At 42.7% G+C, this 20,370-nt stretch overlaps 1 protein-coding gene across 5 annotated transcripts in view; it reads right to left on the reverse strand.

Moving 5' to 3' along the window:
- Positions 1 to 20,370, reverse strand: part of PLCB1 (phospholipase C beta 1) — a 354,560-nt gene that overhangs the window by 121,658 nt on the left and 212,532 nt on the right. For all 5 annotated transcript variants that reach the window (XM_053972199.1, XM_053972200.1, XM_053972198.1 and 2 more), the window contains 5 exons: positions 15,791 to 15,931; positions 9,432 to 9,511; positions 6,896 to 6,949; positions 6,270 to 6,345; positions 1,104 to 1,204 (listed from right to left, as the gene is read on the reverse strand). In XM_053972199.1, the coding sequence (XP_053828174.1) occupies positions 1,104 to 1,204; positions 6,270 to 6,345; positions 6,896 to 6,949; positions 9,432 to 9,511; positions 15,791 to 15,931 (452 nt within the window). The remainder of the gene's footprint in view (positions 1 to 1,103; positions 1,205 to 6,269; positions 6,346 to 6,895; positions 6,950 to 9,431; positions 9,512 to 15,790; positions 15,932 to 20,370) is intronic.

Below are 20,370 nucleotides of genomic sequence, written 5' to 3' on the forward strand. Positions count from 1 at the left end.
ATTAAGCTATTTTTAAAAAGTAAAAGAGAAAAGAGCCGTGGGATTCAGTCCTGAGCTTGCCACAAACACTCTGCTGGCATTCCTGGCCCAAGTATTTGGGTTTACTGCTGAATAACAGCAGCCCTGATTTCATTATTCTGGTAATTTGTGTGGGTTCTTTTTTTATAAACCTTCTAAAAGCTTCGAGGTGCTCTTTAATGCAAGCAGAAGATGTCTGATTAGAGAGTCTGTTAAAAGAGTAGAGTTTGGTACAAGTTGTGCCCACACAGAAATCCAGGAAGCCTCTGGGCCAGGAGATGAGCTGAGGGCTGTCTGGAGCACTCAGGCCTGGACCAGTTCTGCCCTGCCAAGGAGCAATGGAAAGCCTCTCCTGGGTGCAGGAGGAGCAAACTGGGACAGGGCTGTGCTCCTCTAAAACCCCGACCTTAGGGACAACAACCCCAAAAGGGGAATGTGAGCACGGCCGTGTTGCTAAAATGTGTTCACCAATTGCTTTGCGGTGTATTTTGGAAATTGCTTTCTTCGCATGTTGCTTACTGCTCTGACTCCGTTGATCAGGCTCTGCTGTAAGTGGAAGTACACAGATTGCTGCAAGGGGTAGAAGTGCCAGGAGTTACAGAGCTCATAACTGAATGTATGAAATCAGTTGTAGCCAGCTGCTAATTTAATTTCATGGTGTGAATTCATCATATACAAATCCTAAAAGTTACTGCATTTTTTTTTGCCAGTCCTAATTAAGCTTTTGGGGGTGATTATACATATTCTCATGCCTATTTCGTGCTGTTATTGCTTATTACTCTTCTTTCTTTACTTTCCTGGAAACCTAAACTAACCTGATCAATGCAGAAAAGCAAGACCAGGCAGTTCTGCTCCTCTAGGAACAAATTCCTTTAAAACTCAAGCCATCAGAAATGGAGGTAAAAGCCTGGGAGAGAAGGAACCCTTGATCCAAGATTAAATAACAGCCCTGCTTGACATTTAAATCTGTTACTGGCCAGCACTGCATGCTGCTATAGTATAAATAACCTACTTTGCCATGCCCAGCCCATAAAATCAGTGAATGGGAAAAATAAATAAATAAAGCAATGAGAGTCTTTCCTTACAACTCAGAAAAGATGTGGTCGATCTCAGGCCGAGGGCAGAGGTTGTTTAAGAACACTCTGTACACTTCTGGCGTGAAGTCGTCTTGAGGGATTGAATCATTCTGTAAAATGGGGAGAAAAACAGTGAAAGAGAGATACAGAACTTTTATATGTTCTTTGCAAACAGATCACTCACTTTTTGGCTGCTTTTGATTTCCTTCCTGCAACCAAGAGGAGGTTCCTGCAGGATTGTAAGTTCCCCTGAATCACAGAGCAGCTTAAAGAGTTCATAATCTTTAAAAAATAGGTATAAACACAACTATGAGCTTCCATGAGGTACAGTTATCTTATTCTCTGAGCACCTGGGAAGGAGAAGGAAGGCACATCTCCCCATCTAACCCCTTCACCCACAGCAGAAATAGGAGTATCAGCCCTGATGAAGCCTCTGAACTCATCCCCAGAGGTGCTGTGTTTTTGAGAGAGCAGAACAGCAGTGTCACAGAGGATGAGGATGTCAATCATCTTTCCAAAGCTGTCACACAACTGAGGAACAAACTGGGTCACTGTGTCATTACTAATACACTTGTTCCCTGACAGCAGCAGTGATTCTGCCTTTTCCTTCCTGAAGATACATGTTCAAGATGCCACAGTTCTGGGCAAGACTCAAGCAGCACAGCTTTCCATCCATCTTTGTCCTAAACACCCAGTGTAACACATTTGGCAATCAGATTTCTTTTAGAAGAATTGATAAAAGTGCTCTCCTGCAGAAGACATGCCAGTATTTTTTTTTTTCCTTACATCTTCTACAATTTAGAGTGATTTAAATTTAGTCCAACTTCTAGATGACAGTTTAATCACCCTCACTACATTTTTCTCCAAAAAAATCAAATTATTGGAGGCATTTACTGTACTGCGTAAGTCCTTTGCATGAAGCTTGAGAGTCCTTCATCCAAAGCTATGACATGTGGTCTCTGGGAGCACCACGGGCCCACAGGATGCCTCCCCATGCTCCAAAATGTGATTAACTAGAGGAGGAAAATGGTAACTTGGGCACAAAGCTGTTTGCTTGGCAGGCTGTTGGAGCCTCGCTGGCTGGGGAGCGAGCTGCTGCTGGGGCAATCAGTGCCTGTATTTATTCTGCCTGTTTAGCACCGTTGCCAAGGGAACCGGAAGTATCGCTCAAGCCTTTGTCAGACACAAGGAAACTTTTCTATATTTTTCCTGCTTTAGGTTACAATTAATAAACGATGCCACAGGTGTCGCTTTGTCTCCTTTCATCTGAAACCCACGCAGACTTGAGAGGGTTTTATTCTGCTTCTCTCCACAAGAGCAGATTGACCAATCTGGGCTGTTCCTCTGCTCTGCCTGGATAACCATCTCCAGGCTCCAACATTCTAAGGTGACCCCATCAGACCCTCGTGCCCTCCTTTTTTTGGCAGACTGCGAGTGGCTGCAGGGTGAGCTGGTTCAAAACTTACCCATTCAAAACCTCCCTGTGTGTTTTACATGGGATCAATCCCTGAGCCAGGTAACTCACTGCTGCCAAATCCAGTGCAAGGGTGGATGGAGAAGTGGGAATGCTGAGGGTAGGGAATGAAAATAGCTCCTTTCAGTGAGGGCTGCCAGTGGCACTGAACCTGCCCCCATGACACTGAAAAACTCAAGCTGTGTAGCTCTCAGTGCCGACACCTGTGTTTGCCTTAAGGCTGGGATTCTCAAAGCTTGGGAATTTTCTTGTTAGAGTTGGCACCCTGCCCTCCCCTGCTCCCTCTGCTTATAACTCCCGTCCAGCAGGGTGCTGCTCCTCAGCTGAGGGCTTTTGAATCTTTCTCTGATTACCACAGAACTACAGTCCCCCATCAAGGCACTATTTTTTTCTTTACAAGGGATTTGAAGGTGCTCAGCTGAACAAATGTGGATCTCTTCCAATGACCTGAGATCCAGGCTCTGATTTGCCACTCAGACCCAATTAATAGACATCAGTTTGCCCTCCCGTGTCTCCAAACACCCACTACAAAGAGAATAACCAACATAAGCCTTCAGGCAGAAGTGTACAGAACTTTTTAATAGGTATTTCCTACCAGTACCATAATCAGTGGGCTACAAAACACAAATATCTAGATGGGAGATGAAAGCCACCTCAGGCACAACCTCCCACAACTATATTTGGTTTCCAAAAGCCTGTCTGCCCCAAGGGATTAAAATATGCTGCCCCCTTACTCAGGCTGGTCTGAGCCATCCCCGTTTCAGAGGAACCACCCACACACCTTATGGGCTCATCTCTTTTTTGACACCAATGAACAAAGCACAAACCTTCTGTACCACATGAGAGCATCCCTCGTTTCCAGCTTGGCTTAATACTGGCATTCAATTTTATTCCGTGATTAAGACTCTACTGATTTCAAGCACTGCTGATTTAGGATTTGCCTGGTAACTGCTTTTATAACATCTGTATCCAGTCTGTTACATATTTGGCAACATGAGAGCTAATTCAGATTATTTGCACAGACTGGACTCAAGAGCTGGTTATTTTAACAGTCAAGCTCATTGGTGCTTCATTGTGAACCTCAACATTAACTAGAAGGCAAAAACCACTCTTCACAGCCAAAAGGCCAGCTAAAATAAAGCTCTCCAGATTATATTTAAGGCACCTTTAACCAAAGCAAACAAAAAATATCCAACAATAACAAAAATCAACCCAATTTCCAAAAAGTAGCCAAGATTAAAAAAAAAAAAAAACCAACATAGGGGAATCAGATGGCAAATTCAGAAATTCATTGGGGTATTTTAAAACTTTGTTTAAACATTTATTTAAAGATCCTTCTGCTTTCATATCTGCTGGATGATGACTGTTTCAAAAATCAGGGCTTGACCCTGCAAGACTCTACATAGGTCAGTTCTGACCCAGAAAGAGAGAAATTAATAAAGCCATGATTTGAAAAAGTGCTTGACTTGAGGCCCATGGGTCATCCCACTGTGATCATGCCCTGCTGCTCAGCTGAGTCAGGGCACTCTCTGGAGTGCTCAGCACTGCAGAGAATCCATCCCTTATAAAGGTCCTTAAATACAAAATAAAGAATTTATTTTCAGCAATTCTGAGGATCCTCTCCAGTGCTACTCCTCAGGAGGAAAACAATTATCTGGGCATTGAGAACTCTCCCTCCCCTTGCACTAAATACCACTGCAGAGCCTGCAGATCGTGCCACAGAATCTCCTAGCACACACACACACACACACACACACACACACACAGAATTCCCCAGGAAGTGGGGCTGATGGATGGGATACTTGTCCTGTCACAGAAGAGTCCACACAAGGACACTCTCCCCTGGCACCTGTGCCCTGAGACAGATGAGGGACTGTCCCAGGCTTGCACATTCATTCCTAAGTTCCAAGAGCTGCAGGTAAACATGGTGTGAAGCTTGTGGCCAACGAGCTCCATATCTTCCCAGAGCAATGAGAGGTGTAGAAACTCAGGGAGAAAATCCATGAGGCATGAATATCAAAATCCAGAGCCTAAACTGCTAATGTCCATGACAGACTTTCATGAATTCTCTGAATAATTTGGTGTTATTTTGGTGAGCAAGTCTCCCTCATATTCATGTCTTGTGCGCTTCTGGAGTCTATTGCTCTTCCAAGGCTTTATGGGAACACCATTTGTCCTGCAGTACAATAGGGCAGAAAAGCTGGAAGTTGAAGCTAAGAATTTCACTTGTTCAGATAAACAGGAACACAAAGGAAAGGAGCTGTGGTTGAAGTTCTGCTTTTCTTCTATTCCATTACCTCCATGAGATTCAGTTTTGCCCTTCTACAGTATTTTCCAAGATGATCAACACAATTTTCTCTGATGTATGCACAGACTGCATACATCATGCAGCGCATTTCTCTTTTGTCCCAACCAAAGAAAGGATCTACTTCATACTCTGAATAATTTTCAAGATGGTATCCCAGCAACAAGCATCCAGCAGTGTGGATGTAAAACTGGCTGTACTTAGATAAATAGCAGAAAAAGGCTGCAGTTTCTTCCAAAGACCCAAATTATATTTCAGAGACATGTAGTAAATGGAAGGAATAAATCAGCTGATTCAGAAAGCAGCACCTCAGAGATTTTTTTGCATTCTTTTTTCTTGTTTGCTATAAATTAAATGGAAACTCATCTTTAAAATCTTTCTCTCCCCATTTCTAACCTCACAATATTACTTTAGATAAGATTATTATAGTATTTTATACCTACTTTGCTAACATTCCTTGGAATTTTATGGAACTGAGCTCACAAACCTATGAAGGAAGGTCTCACAGTAAGGGATATCTGAGGTTTGTCTGGGGAAGATTCTGCTCCACTGTTCTGGAGCTGCAGGAATGAGCTCTATTAAACCACTGGGGGAGCAAACGTAAGGAAACCTCACAGCACAGAGCTTTGTGTAAGTCAAGGGATCAGGAGATGCAGGCTCTCTCTGCTACAGAATGGTTTTCCCCCACATCTTGGACTCCTGAAAGAAGGAACTATCCTGCAAGAAGCTTTCTGGGGATTAAAACCCAGCTTGAGCAGGGAGTGGGGAGCAGATGTCCCACTGTGGTCCCTCCCAGCCTTACCCAATCTGTGACTCTATGACTCCAGTGTTAACTGGAATCACCTGCTTGAGGTCATTCTGTCTGGAAAAAGCCTTCTTGAGGGCCAGGTACCATCCTGGAAATGCTCTGGGTTGAGCAGAGCTCCTGGATTAGCAGGATGCAATGGCTGCATCCCTGCAGTGTTAGCAGCTTCCACACCACACTTCCACATTTCCTTCATGCACCTTTTGGATAAGGCAGGGTGGGTTTAGCCTGTCACTTATCTCCAGCTACAGATCACACCTCAGGCTAACACTGAAACTATGCCTTGGAAATTATGCAACAGTCACCTATTCTTAAAATGTCCTCACAGGATTCCTCCAGGACAGGTCACACAAACTCTGCCCTTCCTTGGAATCCTTTTAGGCTTCTTCCATGTGCTCCTGATCCTAAGCAACTTCAAACCAAAGGTACTCAGACGGGTATCAGGAACTTCTGTGTGGGAAAGCCAAAGCTGTTGCTGAGGGCCCATCCAGCAGCAAAGCCAGCATAGCAGGCTCAGCCATGACCAACTCAGAAGAAAGGAAACAGCACCAAACCCAAGCAACGCTGATCTGGAAAACTGCAGCTGCTTACCCTGGAAGAGGGAAGGTTGCAGGCTTCCAGCGCGGTCTCTACCCGTTTTCTGTCCGAGGAGAACAAGCGGTATATGCTGCAACATGAAGACAAAACAGAGGGTTTGGCTTAAAGACATGCCTTGATGGCCCATGTGGCTCAAAGACTGACTATCTCTCAGCAGCCTATTACATCTTTAGCTATTTAGTTCCATTTGCTGGCTGCTCAGTAACAGAGAGGAGTTTAACAGTGCTCAGTTTTAACTCTACCCCACACTAGCCCCTATCACAGCAGGTATTTATTCCAGGTATCACTGGTCTCTTCATTCCTCCAGTGACATGCAATTCGAATCTGTTTATTTTCACATATCCCTGAGATAAAGAAATTATGCTGCTGTTTTGTTTGTTTTTGTTTTTTTTTTTTTTTAATTTTCACACGTGGAAAGAACCACGTGTGAAAATTTAGGGGCAGAGAGGCAGGATGTCTGTGCCCATAGGGCATTTGAACAGAGACACCCCATGATCACTGTTATAAAGAGAGGGTGAAATTATTCTTCTAGGCACAGGGGTCCCATGCTCATCCCAAACACATATTCACAGCCCAAAGTCAGCAGAGAGCATGTGGTAAGGAAGGGGAATAGCACTTACTTCTTTAGAGGAATGCGCCCCTCTGGAGTCACCTGCAGCTTGAGTTTTGTGTATCTGTGGAGAGAAAAGCACTCTGCTTTATTTTTACAGCATTTTCAAAGACCTCTCCACCAGCTTTCTAGCTCTGGGCTAGTGCTCTGATCATGCGGCAAGTCCCACTCAGCTCTTTCTCCCAGTATGAAAACGTGTTGGGATATCATTACTGACTACAAACTTTATACTGTCTGTCCTGAGATAACTGTAAATGAGTTTTGCAGTAACATCATCTGGTGAAAAATGTGGCAACACTTAAATATTTCAGAGGTGATTTTTTTTTTGTTTTGTTAAAAAACTCAGCTTTTTCACTTCACCCACTGGTCTGCCAAAAGAAGAAGAAACTGCATGGTTCTAATAAACTTTCCTTTTCTTTCCAACAAAAAATGCCATTAGCAACCACTTCAAAAACACAGCGCATGCTGAAACTAGGATAACTGGGATAGGAACATTTCCACAAATCCTTGACTCCCCACAGTTTCATCTTCTGGAAACTGAATCCTTTCATGCTACTGTGTCACCAAGCACAACTCCCAGCACTGAGGGAGATTAAAACAAAACAAAACAAAAAAAAAAATCACAGCAGCTACTAAAAAAAAAAAAGTTTCTTTCATTTTGCCTTCTACTTTTTGAAAATTTTGACTATATTTTGGTGACATTGAATGTTTTCCTCTATAACCAAGGAAGTTAGAAATAATAGAAGATGGGGAAAAGCTGTTTATTATTGCACTTCCAATGCTCCAAGGAATGGAATGTCAGAAAGAAAAAAACCCTTCATTCTGCTCTATTGCAATCTGGTTTTCTCCTTCAACAAAAGGGTTCTGATAGGACTCCAACCAACCCTTTGCTTAGTACACTAATTATAATGGGGAAGTAAGTAATTTAATCTTCAAAGTCAGAGATTTCTTAAGTGACTGATTTGGCATCTGTGCAGAGGAGCTGGGAAACCTTATGGTTTCCAAGTGATTTATTAATTAGTGGAAAAAGACACAGGAATGCCATGCTTGCCTGCCACTGAATCCACGCAGTGTGTCCAGTGACTTCATCTTTAATTAATATGCCTTGAAAAACTGCCAAAGAATAGCTCCAGACAAGGAGCTCTGCTGTAGCATGTGATGACACATTTCTTCCCTGATTAGCATAGGGAAGGGCCCATTAGGTACAGCCCTAACACTCCCCACTACAGGCCTGACAGCAGAGCCCACTGGGCACCTGGGGATTTGTGGGGCAAGGGAATTGTAGAACCAAATCCCCCTCAAAACCCATCTCCAGCCTGTAGAGCTGAAGAAAGTCACCAGCTCAGGTGGGCACACTCCCCACTGCCAACACACAGGGCCAACAGGAAATGTTAAATGTTCCCATCCATTTGGGATTTTGTTTGCCTAATACATCCCTGCTGCCCCAACACAAAGACACCATGCTGTAGTTCCAGCAACATCCACCCTTCAGAGCTGCCTCAAGAATTCCTGTGGACTCCAGCTGCACCACAACACCATGGGGAGGAAACACACACCCACAGATGCAAATGCCTCCTTCCCACAACAGGCACCTATGGCTCTGTGGGATTAAAGTTCAGCACTCTGGAACATTCTGACTCTGGTGCAGCTAATGCAAGTAGCCATTCACAGCCTCAGAAAGTCCAGGAAAAGGGGAGGTTAATTTGGAAGGAAGAAGGTTTTAGGAAGGTAAGTTTAGTATTCAGCTGGACTGAGCCCCTGCCTTTGAGCAGGGAAAAGTATTTGGGGGAAATATTAAGCTGACTTTAAGCAGCTAACTCACACGCTGGGGAGGTGCAGCCCCTCTGTTAGAAGCCCAAAAGGCCAGTGAGTATCCCAGTTCAACACCAGCACTTTCTGTCAGGCTTTGCCACGCTGTTCTCAAGGCTCTGATTTCCACAAAGCTGCCTCTCATCAGTTGAGAATTGCTGAATTGAGAATTGTCAGGTTTAGCTCTCTTCCCTTTTAGGTGTGTATTTCACCCCAAACATTGTCACAAACAGCTTTTTTGCTTCATAGAAAGCAACTCAAAATCTGTCTACTCTGCCAAGCAAACCAGAGGAATGAATGCTCTCTGGATCACATGGAAACCAGAGAGATCGGACTGAGGAAAAGGGACTTCTGGCATTTCTCCTTTTTATTTTGTTTTCAATAAAAGACAAAAAGGAAAACAAACCAGAAGCAAGTCAGTCCAGAATATTCTTTCTTTTTAAATGGAGACCTTCAGTCTACAGCTGAAGCTAAAACAGTACAAGAGGCAGGGAGCATTCAATTCTGACTTTTTCTGCCATGATTTAATAGTTTGCCAGGAGAACCCTAAAAAGGATTTTTGTTTGGATGACTTCTAGATAACAAGCTTTTTAGAACCACAGGAACAAGGACCTGTTTACAGAAGTGACAAGTCACCAGAGCAGAAACAATAGATGACAAGGTGAGTAAGAAGCGTGGAGGAAAATGACGCAGAGGGAAGAGCAACACCCACAGGGTGACATGCGAGGACCACTTACGCTTTCTCCAGAAATGCGTCCCTTGACATATTCTGTGCCAACAAATTTGTTGCCAAACTGAACACTTCATCTGACCATTCCTATGAAGAGAAAAAGTGAATAAGTGACACTCAGTTTAGATGTTTACTGACACAATGCAACGTGTTTTTGAAAATTATGCTTTCAAAAAAACTGCCTGAGTAAAGCCTGAACTTGATTTTTCAAATTACATCTTCCCTCCTCATCTGTGAGACCTGTCTTACTCATGCTACAAAAAAAATGAAGACTTACAAATTGAAGTCCTGACTCTATCCAAGATACGAAGCAAGCTTAAAAACTCCCCAGCCAGCAGAAATACACAGGAGTACATTTCAGTTACTCTGATGTGCAAGGAAGATACAACTCCAAAGTACTCTTTCTCTCTGATTGTACATCCTCACACTGTGGTCCTATCCCTCACTAAATATTTTTCCCTCTTCCCGGTGTAGGGAAGAAATGCTACAGAATAATGGAATGGTTTGGGTTTGGATGGATGTCCAAGAGGATCCAGATCCAAGCCCCTGCCTTGGGCAGGCACACCTTCCCCCAGACCAGGTTGCTCCACATTGCTCAAGTCTCTCCCTTGCATCCCTGACCTTTCCTGGGTTCCCAGCAGGGCTGAACCATGATTATAAACTGAAGTTTAGACTCTCAGAGTTTGCGCTGCTTTTCTCCCTTGCAGGTCTCTCCCGCAGCTTTTCATTGACAGCTTCAGTGCGTTTTTCCTTTCTAACTTGGTGCTTATTCACCACCTTTAATTGCAAGCCCTTTTCATCACAACTGTGGTTTTGGATTGGCTTCGTTTCACCCCAATGAAAGAAAGGGAAGAAAACAAGCAATGCCTTTGCAAACAATACGATTTTTTTTGTTTTAGTTGACAAAGCTTTTGGAGTTTTGTTTGAAGTTTGGAAAGTTATGTTTCCTTTCATAACAGTCCAAATCCAAAATTCCCACTGCCACACTCTTTGGGAAGTATTCTCTTCTCCTTGGTCTTTGGGAAATATTCTCTTCTCCTTGGTCTTTCTTTTTCTTGAGAAGAAATATATATTAAAAAAAAAAAAAGGATTCCACTCTGACAAAAATGGATTGGGATGGGAAATGTCATTGACTTCCACTGAAACAAATGTTCCTGTGTCACTTTGGAGCTTAGAGCTTGTTTTACCTAAAAAGCCTCATTTTTTCACACGACCAGGTGATTGATTTGAGAAGTTGGGTTTTTTTTCCATCTTTTTTGTATGTTAAGGTTTTTTCCCTGATGTTATCGGATCTTGTTCCTGAAACTGGTCTCACATCTGTGCTCCCAAGGATAAAGCTGACTGTATGCCCAGTGGTTTAGTGGCCTTTGATATCCTCCAGCTCTCAGGTCCTGGAGCCCATCTATTCACCACCTCAATCCTCAGCAACAGAAATAACACCCCTCCTGTGGCTGGTGCTTCTGGAAGAGAAACCTTCTTCCCTTGGACACAGACTTGTTCTGGAGGCAAAATCAGTGCTGCTCAGATAGTCCTCCCCTCCACCTTCTCATGACCACTGCCATTCTTTTTCTTTAATTGTTTTTCCTTCTTAGGTCTAGTTTGAAAAAATCAGGGGTGTGAGAAAGCAGAGGAGGAGGAGCTGCGGTTGTTAGCAACACAACTGCTTTGCTGTGAGTCTTGGAACAAAGAGCGTATTAAGTGCAGCATCTGTTTTTCTTCTTGGCAACTCATTTTTCCAGGCTCAAAATAGGCTCATCTTGTAAACACTGCTTTGTTTAGGCACTAATAATAGCTGCTCAGACTTCTCCCTGTGACACTAATGGCCACAGAGACTAACAGCAACACAAAGTATTATTAGGAAATCGAAAATACACTGGCTTTTAACAGATCTTGATAGACTGTTTTCATCTTGCTGCTTCTGCTGGGCTTGAAGCTGAAATATTTTGTATAAAACAGAAGTAGGGCACTTCCAGAGTATCCCACACCCCCAGCTCTTCCTTTTCTTTGTCCAAATGCTTGTTGACAGGAATGTAAGGGGAACTCACTTATTATGTGCCTGTCACACACATTATTTATATAAGCAGCCTTTCATTTGTTCCATTTTATTCCTTTGCTGGCTTTTCCTGGCTCTCCAAAGCAACCCCATTGATCTTGCCAAACATTCTGAGGGCTACCTGAGCCATTTCTAAACAGGTCACAAGCTACACTTGCTCATTGTCTCTCCCATTTTAGGGTCCAGCCACCCCAGAGCTATGGCCAAAAAGCCAAGATTAGAGAATCTGCCAAGGATCACATCACCTCTCCAGCTGCTGATCTGAACCCTTGGTAGGAGGGGGAACTACAGCATTGAGGACAGAGCTTAAAAAATAAAGAGATGCTTGGGACTGACTTTGCTGGGCTCTCAGCAAGTTGTGAGCCAAGGCGTGCCTTGCTGCTTTAGCTACCAAGTGGCTGCATTTCCTTGGGTTTGCTGGATGGCAAAGAGCAGAGCCCACACACCCTGTGGCCACGATTCCAGCAGGCAGCGCTCAGGGAGAGCGCTCCAAGGGATAGAAGGCTGCTCTGTGTGGAGAGCAAACAGCCAGCTGTGGGAAGGTTACAGTAGCCTTCAGACTGCCATGGGCATTGCAGCCTCTGCACAGATGTGATACAACAGGAAAATAGAAATCTGGGCTTTTTGAAACAGGGCTGCAGCAGTGCCAAGAAACCCAGCACTGATCCCTTATGGGAGCGGAAGGACCTGGCCTTCTGATCTTCAACTCCAAGCAAGCCACATCCATCATGATAAGAGAGAGCTTCCTGGACTTGATCCCCTCCTGGCTGTGTCCTGCCATGCCAGTCCATCTTCTGCCATTCCTGTGAACTTTGCTGACGAGTAATTCAGCTGTTCTGTGCTTTGGCAGGTAGCACATAAGCAGCAGCTCATTGGGAAATGTGCTGCTCATTGAAGTAATCTCTCTTCCTCTGCATGCATCAGGATACCATAAGACATTCAGTGCAACAGAAGAGATGAGATCTTTTTCATAAGAAAAGGCAGCACAGAGCCTTGAAAACACTTCCTTCAAATCAGGCCTGACTACATGTGAAGGCAATGTTCCTTGCACATTCCTTTTTGGTGGGAGGTTAACAAAGCAAGCTGCTGAAATTCTACACTTTCAGAATTTCATTTTTAAAAAAACAATATCAAATGGATGTGAATTTATTTTATTCTACTGATCAAGCTCTTACATACACTGGGAAAGCTAGAAAAATAAAGACGCATGCTGGAAAGAATAGTATAGCGTGACTTGTGAATCATCCTTGATGACATCATTTTACTTATGGAGGAATTCATCAGCTCTTAGTGATGCATTTTATCCAAAGCTCATCAAAATGAAGAGACACAGATTTCCTGGGGCTCTGGACAGGGGTCTGCATTGCCAGGATTGGCAGTGCAGAAAGAAGAGAGCTGCCATGAGAGGCACCAAAGAGAGTGAGAGGAAAGAGGTGGGAACAACGAGATGTTCACTTCTGAATCTGCTGGATTTGGGAAGAGGGTGAACTGCCATAGGAGCAGACAGTGGTTGATGGGTTGGATTCCATTTTGGGAATGAAGACAGAGAAGAGGAGCATTTGCTCAAAACAGGGTTTGAGAATAAACTCTGCTGCTTCTGCAGCAATCTGTGGATGCTCACAAATAAATCCTACCCCAGACAGGCTTTCTCAGATGAAAATAAGTGAGTGCTCTCTCAGTGCTGCTTCTCTTCCCCACCAGGACACACCTTCCTGCCTGCCCTTTAGACCAGTACCTAATGAATTTCAAGCTGCATTCTTTGATCAAACCAGGCGCACTTCAGCTCATCACTGATGTGCTTTAAACATCAGTTATTTTCTCCTGGAGGAACAAACATTAACCAGCACACTGACATTTCTATTTATTGCACCCGAGGCAAGCTGAATAACCCAAGACTTGCATTTTCCTACTTTTCCCATAACTTGGCCAGTGGATGTGACAAGCAGAGTTTGTAGCAGAAAAGGCAGACCTCTGCAAAGGGAGAAAATCCTATAAAGGAATGATTTTAACTGCCTCATTAAGACCATTACAGTTTACTTTGCCTTTCTCCTTAAGGGAGCTCTGGTCAACACTTGCCACACAACTTGAAGAACAAGGTATCACAAATGAAGGGTTAATTAAAAATATTCATGCACTGAAAATGAAAGGTGGGAGAGATTTCTATTGGCACTTGCTTTCCCTGGAACATCAGAAGGGTCAAAATTTGCAAGTGTGGTCCTGAAAATGACTTGTACTGACATTCCTCCCCAGACCTCCCTGAAGAGATGACTTGTGCCTGATGTGCTATTTATTACATTTTCTCTGAGTCACTGCATGAGGCTCAGAGACAATAATGACCAAATTCTGTGTTCTGGTTCACATAAAGTTGGTCAACAGGTTAAAAAGGAAGGAATTTTTAGATGTGTTCAACAGTGATCAGAACTGTTTTGATTCAAACAATCAGAATATTTAACATGACCTCAAAGCACACACAGTTAATCTGCAATGCCTTAAAAATTGCATCCCCAGGCCACAGTGTCCAACTGATCAAATATTAATTTATTTGCTCTATTGCATTTACAAATAAAAAGGAAGATTCAGATTCTTAGTTACCTGGATGGTAGGAGTTACTCAAGATTTAGAGCAGCCAAGCTTTTACAAAATATGATTTTATCCACTTTAAGGTTCCATTATCAAACAGAAAATAGCCCTAAAATACCCGTTTCTGTGCTGTTTTAGCAAATAGATTATGGCTCACTGACTGCTGGCTAGACAGGAAAGTGGAAAAGAAGGACATAAGCTTCTGATTTGGGTGACTTTCCCTGCTCCTTGATAAGGGACAGCAATTTCTGCTGGTAAAACTTTAGCATACCTTTTCATTTTCCTTCATAAGCATAGCTCCTTTTTTTCTCCTGAAGAGTTATTTCAATTGCTTTCATTTCTGCAGCGTTAAGATCTCTCATCCTGTAGAGCTCTGCATTTTCAAGCCTAGAAACAGCACTGTCCTCTCAGCTCTTTGTGGACCACCACAAACTCCTCCTGTCTCTATTCTTCTATGTCAAAGAAAAATTGGAAATCATGTTTTTGCCAAGTGGCTAAAGAAGATTAGCAGAAATGGGAATTTAGCAAGCAGAAATGTCCCCTCCTCACTGAAGGCTTTCATCCTATGACCTTTCTGCACCTGGCCTAAAGATCCTTGTTGCCTGTGAGGTGACAAAATAACTCCTTGCAATAACTGTTAAATCCAGCAGGCTGCAGAGAACCTCTTTTTGACACAGTCTAGTGAAGTCCAGGATGTTAAAATGCTCTGTGGAAAGTGTTCTGTGCATGGATATCTGGAGGCTGGGATCAGAGCGTGCCCACATGAGTGGAGGAGGCTTAGAGGTGACCTTATTGCTCTTTACAACTTCCTGAAGGGAGGCTGTAGACAGGTGGGGGTCAGTCTCTTCCACTGGGCAGCAACTGACAGAACAAGAGGTCACAGTCTCAAGCTACGTCAGGGAAGGTATAGGTTGGATATTAGGAAAAAACTTTTCACCGAAAGAATAATAAAGTACTGGAATTGTCTTCCCAGGGAGGTGGTCGAATCACCATCTCTGGATGTGTTTAAAAAAAGACTGGACATGGCACTTGGTGCTATAATCTAGTTGAGGTGTTAGGGCATAGGTTGGACTTGGTGATCTTAGAGGTCTCTTCCAACCTCATTATTCTGTGATTCTGTGAATGGAAAAAGGAGAAGCTTTGGGATGTCTGTTTGAAATAGATAAAGCAAAAGTTCCCAGCTCATTAAACAGAATTGAATTGTAGAGGAATTGGAAGAAGAAGGAAAAAACCCAAACCCAAATGTAGTAAGTGTAGTTTAATGTTGTGAATTGGACAGAGGAAACTGATGGACCTGCATGGAAAAAAAATACTTTTCTAAGGCAATGATGTTGACTACAAGCCTTATCAAGGGCTCTCAGCAGGCAAAATGTGATGCTACTACTGTTGATGTGTTTTTAGGGAGCCACAGTGTAACATCTCATTCCTGAGTTAAAATTTGTGTGTAACACCATTTTTACTGTGATTATTTGGGCTTTACAAGCAATGTTCCAAACACAAGTACACTTACCAGGGGCATAAATCTTGCTGAATAAACTCCTTGGATAAAAAAAAACACAAAACAAAAAAACAAATGCACATTTCTTCTTGGGAACTGAGTGGCCCAGCTCCAGAACAGAACTGTGCTTCATCTCATAGCAACTGCCACTTTTACCTCAGTTATCCATATCTTGAAACACTACTTCCAAAGCCTGAATTTGATATGACAGATATTCATCTATCAGGTGTGTTACCTTTGCTATGTCATCTTGGAATGCCACCAGGTTCAAGTAGGATATATTGACCAGGTCTGGGCCATACACAACAGTGATCATCCGATTTTCCAGCCGACCTCCTGCGTTCCCAGCATCCAGCAGCTCACGCAGCTTCGGGTCCTGCAGGTGAAACAATGACCAAAGGATTAAAAACCTTTTGCAAATATTTTGCACTAAAAGAGATGCAAAAGAAAATACTTCCACTTTGTGTAATTTTGAACATTTTAAACATGTTGGCTTGTTGGTTCTGATCTGGTTAATGACTCATTAAAATACTTAAAGTTATTAACCCAGACTAAAAAGGAAATCACTGCTGTAAATCTTCTAAAGCCTTTGAGCTCTACATTGGTGCTGTACACACTCAGAGCTGTCCAGCTGATGGCTGCACATTCCTATTTTCAGTTATATTGCTGCAGAAGTTAAGCAAACACAAACCGTCTTGCTTGTCAAAACAACACAATCTGTCCAAAGGCTACTGTCCTCAGCAGTGATTTTAATGGATTTTAGATAAAACTGATAATGAGAACTTAGTTTTTCCTAAGGAATTAAGAAGACTTCTGGAATTAACTTTCTTAAACTCTCAGAAATTAATAACAGAATTTCAGCATTGCCCTCCTCTTTCTTCTTCATGTTCATGGTCATGTATTATTGAAATTATTAGTTATATTCCATTTAGATTTAGCTTTTAGCCTTTTCTTCTCTCTCTCCCTGTTTGTATCCAGTACAGAATCATAGACTCATTTAGGTTGGAAAAGACCTTTGAGAGCATCCAACTGTTCCCTCTGCACTGCCAAAGCCACCACTAACCCACGTCCCCAAAATGCCACATCCACACATCTGTTAAACCCCTCCAGGGATGGTGACTCAACCCCTTCCGTGGGCACCTTATTCCAGCCCTGACAGACGAGTGACTGCCTAACACTTCTGTGAAGAAAAGGCACATTCAAGGATTTTTATCAGCTATTAATAGCCTGGCTTCACTGGCAACCTAAATGTGAATAAAAACCTCAGGTTATTTGGTGACTCTCCTCATTTCTATTAGGCAGCACCATTTCCAAGAAATGCATTCAGTGTGTTTGAAATGAAGAAAACAGGTCCCTAGCCTCGTGGTGAAGTTTATGAAGACAGATGAAAAGCTGCCCTGCATGATTGGATTCAGCCCTTTGGAAAGGGCCTGTGTAATGTGAAAGCTCAGCTTTCCTAGAAGGCAAGACTGCTCAGTCTCCTACAAAAACTAAAAAATGGCTAGCAAGTAGAATCCCTGTGGGATGGCAGATGCTGTGTAGAGATCAAGTTATTTCAAAGTGACACAATAAATGCACTGCACTTTACATTTCACTCTCCCATGAACCTTCTCCCCACACTGCCTGCATATGTTCAGTTTGTGGTACTCTTTTAATATTTAATAATTTTTTGAATAAGTATCTAAATTTTCACCAACTGATACCAATTAAATTTAATATAACAAGGTTAATATGATAAAAAAGGCCATTTTTCATGGATCTTGCAGAAAATCCTGTACCAATAAGACAGCAATCTAAAGGGCATCTCCTGATAGGTATCATTCCTTCTTGGAGGCAATGGAGCTGTGTGTGTGTGTTCACCAAACACTTCACCAGATTTAGGAAAACATTTTTGGAGCATGAGGTAGAAATTGAAAAGAAAGTACAAGGCTGTCTATCATAAGTGCTGAGTCTCTTTAAATACTGGGTATGATGCCAAGTGTTACAGGAGAACAGACAGAATAATCCTATTTAAGGGCTCTGTAAATTGTGAATATCATTGTGCTCTGAGACAAAGATGCTTTCGTGGGTAAACAAGTTAATCACAGCCTTTCACAGGAGAGAAAAACAGGAGGAGGGATACAAAAATAGTAGATGTGTTTCAGAGATGAGGATTTGAAGAAGAAAGACAAAGAAACAGTATCATTTAGATCTGGGAGAAGAGCTAGAGAAATGCCCTGCAGTTGCTAAGTCAGTCATGGTGTATTACTAGATGGGTTCCTTTCTCTTTTATTTAAAGGTTGGGTGTTTCAAAGCTTTGTTTTATGTCTCCGGGAGATGAGAATCCATCTCCTTTTTACCCTCTGCTGTTCCAACCCCCGAATCAGACAGATAAATGCCTCTGCTCAAGGGCCTGTCTGGGAACAGCATCATTCTTCCTGGGCTCAGACAGAAGGGGATTGTCTATCTGCTTTCACTCCCTTCCACATCACTGCTACTCCTCCCTCCCTCTCCCTGGCTGAACCTCCTGCTCGCAGCTCTGCTCCGGATGATGGACTGCCATTGTAGCAACAAAAGAAGAGGGAAGATAACCTTTTTCTTCTGTATTTACACCCAGCCCAGGGATGTCTCAGTGATGAATCACACTCCAGCTGGACCAAGAGATGCATTAGCCACGCACCACGGAATAAAGAAAGAAACATATTTGAAATTAGATGCTTTTTCCAAGGAAATTCATCCAAAGAGAAGTTGTCTGGCACTGGCTTGGTTTTCAGAAGTGCAAACAAGTGGCAAATCAAGCAACGTGTGTGTGAAACACACGTGAAATGTGTGTGGTTTTCCAAATCCAGGATTTTTTTTGCCAGGTTTTACAAGCAAGCAGTTAGACCATCATCTTTGGGTTGCTGTGTTTGAATGGCTAAATTGTTGAATTTCTCTGCTCTGTTTAAGGCTTGTCCAGCTAAGTTTGAAGCACACAGTCCATTTACAGACACCATCCAGCAGCTGTTAATAAAGGGAACACACCACATCTCCTGGGCTGTCTCAGTGCAACCTGCTGTGGGCTCTACAGACCCCAAATACATATTTTAATAGCTGGTTTTTAGCATTTTTTTTTAATTTTCTATTCTTAAGTTCAGTCCAAGAGAATAATTTTGATGCTACCATGACTCACGCCCTTGTTGATCCCTGCCATGGATGTATTTGCCCTTCAGGGGTGACAGATGCACTTGTCAGTGACAACCTTGCCCTTAGCTGATGATCTAGGTCATAATTAGTGCTTGGATCTGAAGTTCTCAGACACCAAAGCCCACTGCCAGTTCTGACACTCCTCAGCTCCCTTGTTACCCCCTTTGCTGCAAACACTGCTAAGGAGATGAGCAAAATATCCATTATCAACATCTTGAAGACTCTCAGTGCTCTATTAATCAAAGCCCTTTTGAAAATGTCAGCAGGTTTTCCCATGGAGATGGCAGGAAAGCACATGGGGGAAAAAACCAAACCAAGCAGCAAGACCAAATTTAGATTCTTTTATGCAAATTGGATTGATTTTGGTAATTCCATTTTAGGGAATGACACTGGAAAGCCTGCTCCTGGTTGGGGTTGTGTTTCATACACTGGCTCATGAGTGGACAGATTGGTTTCCAGGATAAGCTCTTTGCTAAACTGAGGCCTAATTAGCAACATACTGAGCTATTTTTTTGGACATTCAGAAGAATTATACCTATTTAATATTGATTACAGCAACTTTTGGAACACTTGAGCTGCTGAAGTTTGTGAAGACAGCCAGCCATGGGATGGCCAATAAACAGCAGCCATTGGCAATACCCACAAAACTCATCCATGTTCCCTTTGTAGCTCAATATTTTAAGTCTTTGATGTTTCCTTTTGCTTCTTCCAGTCAAAAGGCCCAGAGATCAGCTTGGTTTTTCCCTTCCACTCAAGTCTGGTAGGAACTTCAGCTCAAGGACTGGAGGTGCCTGAAGACTGCCCCAGAAATAGGTCAGGAAAATCAGTATTTGGATGGGGCAGTGCTGCTCAAATTCCCAGAGGGAGATGGAATTTGTGAGCAGGCAAATATGGAGGAGGTGATAAGGATGGTGTTGGCAGCACAAAGAGCTTTAGAATCTATCAAAATCAAATTAGTCATGTCAAACTGAGGCTAAAGTTGGTCAAAGGATTATCTGCTCATTGGAAAAAAATCTTCCCTATTTGGTTATGCTGTCTTAGGAAGCTTATCAAAGAAAATATACCTTAAATCAATGGGAAATATAGAGAGAATAAAGTAAATAATTAACCAGAAACATAAAATAAATAAATAAATAAAAGCTTATGGAAGTCCTACCATTCTCATGAACAAATGTAAAATAATGACTTTTTGTTAGAAACCAGGGTCCTGTAGACAGATGGATAAAAATAGATTTCAATCAGACTTCCCTGACTTTCTCCTGCTGTATTTCCTTTTCACTGGAAATCATAAGAATAACATAAACTTAGAGAGGCACCTCAGCCACATTACAATGCCTGCTTGCCACTGTGATTGGTATCATTAAAATGTAGGTCTTAACCCTGAAATCCCAATTAGTGTGTGCTCTGCACAGCACAGCAAATGCCATAACATCTTTTATTATAGTATCATCAGCTCTTTAAACTGTTTTTTTTTTCTGAAAACCTGCAACACACCATCTGCCTGTGGAAACGTTCTGGTTCTTTCATACACAGTTATAAAAGACAGCCACGAGGTTCTGTGGCACTCAAATGCTGATTTCAACACACCAGGGAGCAGCAGGTCAGCCCCCTCTCCTTACTGATGCTTCCCAAAGCTGCAGTGGTGCCTCA

Source organism: Vidua macroura, chromosome 3 (genome assembly GCF_024509145.1).
Source record: "Vidua macroura isolate BioBank_ID:100142 chromosome 3, ASM2450914v1, whole genome shotgun sequence".
Lineage (NCBI taxonomy): Eukaryota > Metazoa > Chordata > Aves > Passeriformes > Viduidae > Vidua > Vidua macroura.